The sequence below is a fragment of the Epinephelus moara genome, chromosome 20 (genome assembly GCF_006386435.1).
Source record: "Epinephelus moara isolate mb chromosome 20, YSFRI_EMoa_1.0, whole genome shotgun sequence".
In the NCBI taxonomy this organism is placed as follows: Eukaryota; Metazoa; Chordata; class Actinopteri; order Perciformes; family Serranidae; genus Epinephelus; species Epinephelus moara.
In genome coordinates this window covers 9,846,327-9,853,532 of record NC_065525.1, presented here as the reverse complement: position 1 = coordinate 9,853,532, position 7,206 = coordinate 9,846,327, and the positions used below count along the sequence as shown (strand labels likewise).

Sequence of the window (7,206 nt, the reverse complement as noted above, 5' to 3'; positions counted from 1 at the left end):
CTACCAAGAGGCTCCTTCCATATATTTTTTTATTATCAGCAAATTGCATGTTCTGTTGTTGTCCAACTTATAAACACATCAGTGTGCCACAGTGGTGCACTGAGTAACATGTTCCTTTATCACCGTAAGGACAGGAACAAAGATTTCTTTAAGTCAGTCCCACACATACTGTCCTGCTGCTGGAAATACTCATTACAGCACCAAATATGTATTAATTCACAGCTCAAAATAGTTCCCAGTGAATACACTGTTAACTCCTGTTTGGGGAACAAATACTAAAAATCACAGTGCCCTGCTGTTTTGGGGAATTGTTATTACCCAGTCACTGCACATGTACTTTAAATATATTCATGACCTATTTTTAAAGATTTGTGTCTCCAGTAGGAATCAATGGCTTTGGATCTGAGTGCCACAGACAGCCTGGGGAAGTCAGAAAGTAGCTGAAGACAGATTAACACATGGTTGGTTTTGGTGTTGATTTGTTGCCATTAAAATAAATGATAGATAAATATCATCAGCCTCATCCGCTAAAGACTTAGAGCTGTATGATAAGGTATGTCCTCCAGCTGTTGAAATACTGACAGATTATGTCACAGGGTTGTTACCTTTCACTTCAGAAAGGACAGTCCACAGCACAGATCGATCACTGTTCCTCACATCCAGCAGCTGGAAAAGCTTCTGCTTCCTGGTTCTGGAACATGTACTGTGAAGGGAAGAAAACAAACACATTTAGCACCTTAAAGCTGCAGAATTTAACTTAGAAAAATAGCATTTTGTCATATTTGCTAAAACTGTATTCTGACAGCAGTGAGACGGATAACCTGTCAAAAAATCATGTTTCTCTGGCTCCTCCTAATGCTCCTAATGGCATTTGCAAGAATCCGCTGTGCCTGAATAAAAACAATCAGAGCCGAGAAGACTCTCTCTTTCCACCTTGCCATTTTGTAAAAAAGGTACAATCGTGGAATGGACAGACCAAGCATTGGTGGTAATAACAGAACTGAAATATGCTGTGTATAAAAAGGACAGCAGGCAGGACGGGATCTTGGGCAGCATGGGTGTGACGTTTTGACTATGTGTTATGCGTCCCACCACTGGAGATTTAAAAATTGAGCTGATAGCAGTTAGGAGCTAACTCAGTGAAGAGGAACAGTGACCAAAAATGTCCACAAATTAAGAAAACAATGGGGCCTGGGAGCTCCTTACTCTGTAAGCAGAAGACAAGATCAGTCGTCATATAACAGGGAATGTGAACGATTGTTATTCTGCTGTTGTACTAGTCTTTGCCATGTGCGCATTTGTTGGCAAAGGAAAGCTGGGCAGATTTTTAATTGCCGGTGGTTGTTTCTCCACCATTGTGTTTGCAAGCTTCATCTGAGGCAGCACGCTAAAGATATTGAGACTGACTGAGTGAGAGCATGTGTGGGGGGAGGGGGGCTGTGCAGCGGGTGCACGAGCAGAGATTGACATGTGGTGGAGACTCCTACTAGCTCTGACTGTTTTTCTCCAGGTGCGGTGGATTCTTGCAAGTTTTCACAGATTATCTGTGTCACGTACTACATTCAAAATATATTGACAGTTTAGGCAAATAAAAATCAAGTTCAACCCCTGAGCCTGATACAGCGCTTGTTGCTCCACTTTATTGCTAATACAGGAGGTGAGCCATGGTTGTGTTCATCTGGCAGTGTGGCCAGAGATGATTCAAACCCACAAAGACTTGATGGTTATCTTCCAAAAGCACATCAACACAAATCTTTCATTTCTCCTTTCTTTTGAACCACCACATCCGTTTGCATTAAAGTGCTTCTGTTAAGCTACATTAACAGTGTCTCGCTGGATATATCTGCTCTGTAGTGCCTGGTGTCTCAGTCAGGCTACAGAGAGGAAGACGAGGTAGAAGAAAAGCAGCCGCAGTAATGAGGAGCCGAGGATGAAGAGAGAGAGAGGCACAAGCAGGGAGCATGAGGGAGAAGGCAGGGTAATGAAAAAGAGGCATATCCTCTTGAACTTGATTTTGCAGATTTTCCTTCATGAGTGAATAGAAGATCTTTAAGTGGTGCAGAGGTTTCTTCAGATGGTTACAGAGGTCTGTGGGTGAATGGCACACAACGTATGATAAATTACCAGAACACGGGGCAAACAAGGCACACAGAGACTGTGGCTAGGAGTAGAAAAACCTGCAGCACTCTCTAATTACTGGGAGTACTGTTGACTGTCAGCTGCACAAACAAAACCAAACAGAGACATAGGGAAAATGATCTGTCTTTTCGATGAGATATTACACTAAAGAATCAAGAAATCTGCATGTTAAAAGGATAACTACAACTCTGGATGTTAGATAAAAGAAATAATTTTCTATTATCTCAGCTCTGACACCAGAATGAGCTCAATGATGTATGTGGAAGAAAAGAAGAAAAGTATGAATGGGAGATTAATGAACAGTTTGGGGAATTTAAAGTCTGTCTTAAAAAAGCAGGCAGAGACATAGTTGTAACTATCGAGCAATGTACATTACATTGCAGTGGTCTGGCCCCACAGAAGGCAAGAGCAGTATATTAAACTGGAAAGTCAGTACCAGCATCTTAAAAGCCAAGAGTATCAAGACTGTACCTATGGCTAACCTAGTTTACTAATGTTCTGTTAAGAAGTAATAAGCCAATACTGAGAACAATTTGGGGTTTCCAGTTAATGAAACATCTCTCAGGCTGGTGTTATTTCTCTAGCAGAACACTTACTTGGTCATTGTAGCTTTGCAGTTCACCTGACCTCTGACCTTCTGAGAAAGGTTTTCAATTCAATACTTTATAAGCATATGTATCAGCAGAATTGATTTTTATTACCAATTATTAGTAACTTATTAACATTTATAACAGCAGACCTACTGGCCTTTAATGACTGTATTATACGTTAAATGACTCACTATGAATTAGGGTTACAGGTTAGGGTTAGGGGTTAAGCCTACTGGCCCTGCACCACAAGAGGAATAGAAATTCTGGATCACTGCTGTGCACTGTTCAGACGCGGCTGCAGAGTGGAGTGGCCATGAGGGGTGTGCCATATCATATAGATGACGATAATTCATATTGTAATATTTGCAATATTTCGACTTGTTCACAATTTGACATCATACTATTACCCAGGGCAAAAACAAGCATGTCTGAATGCAAAACTATTACAGACTCTGCCGTGGTTCCAAAAAGAGGAGCACCTTCGGTAGTGGAGGATAAACTGTGGCGTTGTTAGGCTGGGGTGTCCTGATTTTTTATGAACAGCCACGAACTTCTCAGACTCTCTTAGTGAGTTACTGCTCAGAGGGAACTCAGTCAGCAGCTCCTCTGGCAGCAGCACAGTGTCTCTCCCTCTCCTCTGTTGCCTTGCACACACAGGAGTTGGTGGCGTCAAGTGATTTTGTCATAAACCTTTGGTGATGTAAACCTACATGACGCCCACTTGACATAAAAGTACATATATGTGAATGTGTGATATCGTAGCATAACAGCCTGTCACAGGTTACAGCGTGATGACCCAAAACCCAACTCAGTCATTTAGGATTTTGCTGAAAGAGAAGGAAATTGCCTGTTGATTTATATATATATATATATATATATATATATATATATATATATGTATATATGTACACATAAAGATCCCAGGGTATATTTTTTGGATTTGGGAGCTGTTTAAATGTGTCATTTGTGGTATATTTTATTTTGTTGAACTGTTAATATTGTATATGGAATCTGAATCTTACTGTTGTATATCACAAACTAATGAAATGAGAGATTCTTTTTGTTTAGTTTTTATTGAATATTTGAAGGCAAAATGTTAGGTTGACATGTAAAACTATATTACTTATGTTGTTGCAATAATGTGTTCTTAAATTATTAATGAAATACATTTTTTTTTACAAATTTTTCATATCATCAGTAATATCGTATCGCAATAATACCCTGACATATCGTGATATTATTTCAAGGCCATATCGCCCACCCCTTGTTGAGATCAAGATATGTAAACAAACTACGACGCATGCCCCCAGTGATGTGAGAGATGAAGCCAGTCAGAGTCTAGAACACGTTCTACGACACCACCATCAACGTCACCGGTAACATCAATGAACTTACTGAGTCTGTGGTGGACTTAATTTATAAAAGAACAGAAGCAACTGAACCCAAAACTACATTTAAATGATTCCACAACCAGAAACCATGGATTACAAGAACCTTTCGGGATGACATAAACACACACTGCAGCCAGTCTGGAAACATGGACCATCACAGGGCAAAAGTACTAAAGTGCAATGCACAAGTTAAAGGAGCCGACAGAATCATATTGCAGTGGAATTTTACCTTATATCATTTCATTTGACGAATAAATAAATGATTGATTGATTGAGCTCAGTCATTACCATGTCTTATTTTGCTTGTTTAATACATACTTTGTAAAAATGACAGTTTGTGGTTTTGTGAGGAGTTATGTGTTCAAACTATTTCTTGGTGACCAGTGGCTGGGCACTGGAGTCTCCTGGTCACAACAAGTCATTGCAACAGGCCAAAATATAAGCCAAGTTTCCATCCAAATTGAGCACAAATTTTAGACTAAAAATCAAAATGAATGCAATTTTCCATCCACCACTGGTGTGCAAACATTAAAAGTTAGTTCATCATGATAAACACTTTGTGGAGCTAATTCTCCAGTCAGGTGCCATTAAACCATCGCAAGAGAAAAGGGCACCACGAGATGACGTAGTTATAGTAAAAGAGCACCAGTCAAACCTCAAATGGTCAAAAACAAAGGCAACATTATCATGGTGAGATGGCAGAAGATGAGTTCACCAGAATTCAGCAGTTGTGTTATGCAACAGTGTTACATGTTGCAAAAGCACAATCACTCATTTGTACATCTTTTAAGGACCTAGCTGTGATTTGACATTCAGGGTCACAGTGATGAGGACAAATTTCATATGACTTACCAGGAAAATAAGCCTTCAATGATCTGAAACCAGGTAATAAATCATTCATCATTTCATGCCACCAATTTCCCCCCTAACTTCTCTCTACTTCGGCTGTTAAATGCAATCTTTAAAATGCAGATGCAAAGCACTTTTAGAGAGGCTGTATTCTGTGAGGCTGTTTGTACACTTCCTGCGTCAGTCGCTGGTGGTGAGAGAGCGTTTCACAAGGTGAGCTGCATGAAAGACTATTTAAGTCCCACAATGTGTCAAGACAGATTGAACAGCCTCACCGTCTTGTCTATTCAATACAAGGTGGCCAGAAAATTGGACTTCAGTGACAATATTGATTACTTTGCAAGCAGAGAGGTTTAGCAGTGGGCCAACTTTAAAGAGGGGAGTTGGGAATATAATTTTTTAGCATTGCCCCAATTTGTATGTTTTAAGTTTTAGCAGAAGTTTGTACCAGATCCTGAATCTAAGAGGATTTTCACCCTTGGCTTCAGACTGTGTTGTGAGCTGTGTGTCAAACCACTATTCTAGTTTGGCAGGAAACCTCCACCTGGTGAAACTTTTCCACACGTCACTGGTGTTAGTGTTGTTTACATTATTAACCACATTGTATCTATGCAATCAGTAGATCAGACAGGCCTCTTTGTTGACGGCCTAAGGCTGTGTTCAGACTAACATTAACACTGCATCAAAAAACAAAGCACTGTGTTAGCACAGCAGGTCCTGATGCAGAGGGCTCTGACAAAACATTGCAGGGTTGTCCAGCATGGCGCAAAAACATGCAAGTACACATTTCTTGTGAATCACTTTGTAGGGTTAAAGTTGAAATTCTATTTACTTCACTTTTAGAACTGAGGATACACTGATTGCTGCCATGATAACTGGAATAATACTGTGAAGGTGGCAGCAAAACTTCCACACTATTGCAGTTCCTAAGTTTTTCTTGCAGTGCTCTTTTTGCTCTGGATAACCCGATAAGGTGAAGACCCACCAGCCATGGTGTGGTGTCGGATGATGGGGGGTAGTTACACGAGTCATTACATGAGATGGTTTGTTAGTAGCGAGTGAACAACACTAACTGGATAACTCTAAAGAACTGGTCTTGTCATCACAAACGGTGGCAGCAGCCACAAGTGGTTTTGCTGATGTTAATGTTATATCAACGGGTTCCTTCCTGCTAGGAGTGCCACTAATGTTAGCTTGCTGCTCCCAGCTCTCATTTAGTGACATAGGATTTGACTTTTAAAGTTCTGTTGTGTCATCCTCTGACTCTGCATGTGTTCTCTGTGTGTTGCCCTTTTGGAGGCAGACCAGCATTATTGTAATTCACAAGTAATGTAGTTTACATGGGGCCATTATGAAGTGGTGGGCCGGGGTGGGCCCCCAGACTCTCTGCCTGTACGTTGGGGTTCACCCCAGTGGACGAAAGGGTTGCATCACTGCGCCTTCGGGTCGGGGAACGGGTCCGGACTGTTGTCTGCGCTTATGCGCTGAACAGCAGTTCAGAGTACCCGCCCTTTTTGGAGTCCCTGGGACGAGTGCGGGACAGTGCCCCGACCGGGGACTCCATTGTCCTGCTGGGGGACTTCAATGCTCACATGGGCAATGACAGCAGGACCTGGAGGGACGTGACTGGGAGGAACGGCCTGCACGATCTGAACCCGAGTGGTGTGCAGTTATTGGACTTCTGTGCGGGTCGCAGTTTGGCCATAACTAACACCATGTTCAAACATAAGGATGTCCATCGGTGCACGTGGCACCAGGACATCCTAGGTCGCAGGTCAATGATTGACTTTGTAGTCGTATCATTTGACCTGCGACCTTATGTTCTGGATACTCGGGTGAAGAGAGGAGCAGAGCTGTCAACTGATCACCACCTGGTGGTGAGTTGGATCAGCACGCAGACCTGGCAGGCCCAAACGAGCAGTGAGGGTCTGCTGGGAACGCCTGGCGGAAGAACCTGTCAAGATGATCTTCAACTCCCACCTCCGGAAGAGCTTCGACCGCGTCCTGAGGGCAGAGGGGGACATTGAGTCCGAATGGGCCTTGTTCCGCTCTGCCATTGTCGAGGCAGCTGTTGCGAGCTGTGGCCACAAGGCCGCGGGGGCCAGTCGCGGCGGTAACCCCCGAACCCGCTGGTGGACACCAGAGGTGAGGGGAGCCGTCAGGCTGAAGAAGGAGGCCTACAGGGCATGGTTGGTCTGTGGGTGACTGTGCAGTCGCGGAGGCAAAAACTGGGAGGC

At 42.7% G+C, this 7,206-nt stretch overlaps 2 protein-coding genes across 5 annotated transcripts in view; one reads left to right on the top strand and one right to left on the bottom strand.

The window, feature by feature from the left end:
• LOC126408262 (histone H4) overlaps positions 1–7,206 on the top strand; it is a 583,921-nt gene that overhangs the window by 302,474 nt on the left and 274,241 nt on the right. The gene's annotated exons all lie outside the window — the stretch shown is intronic.
• hsf4 (heat shock transcription factor 4) overlaps positions 1–7,206 on the bottom strand; it is a 38,020-nt gene that overhangs the window by 5,928 nt on the left and 24,886 nt on the right. For all 4 annotated transcript variants that reach the window (XM_050073675.1, XM_050073678.1, XM_050073676.1 and 1 more), the window contains one exon: positions 606–703. In XM_050073675.1, the coding sequence (XP_049929632.1) occupies positions 644–703 (60 nt within the window). In that variant the 3' untranslated portion in view covers positions 606–643. The remainder of the gene's footprint in view (positions 1–605; positions 704–7,206) is intronic.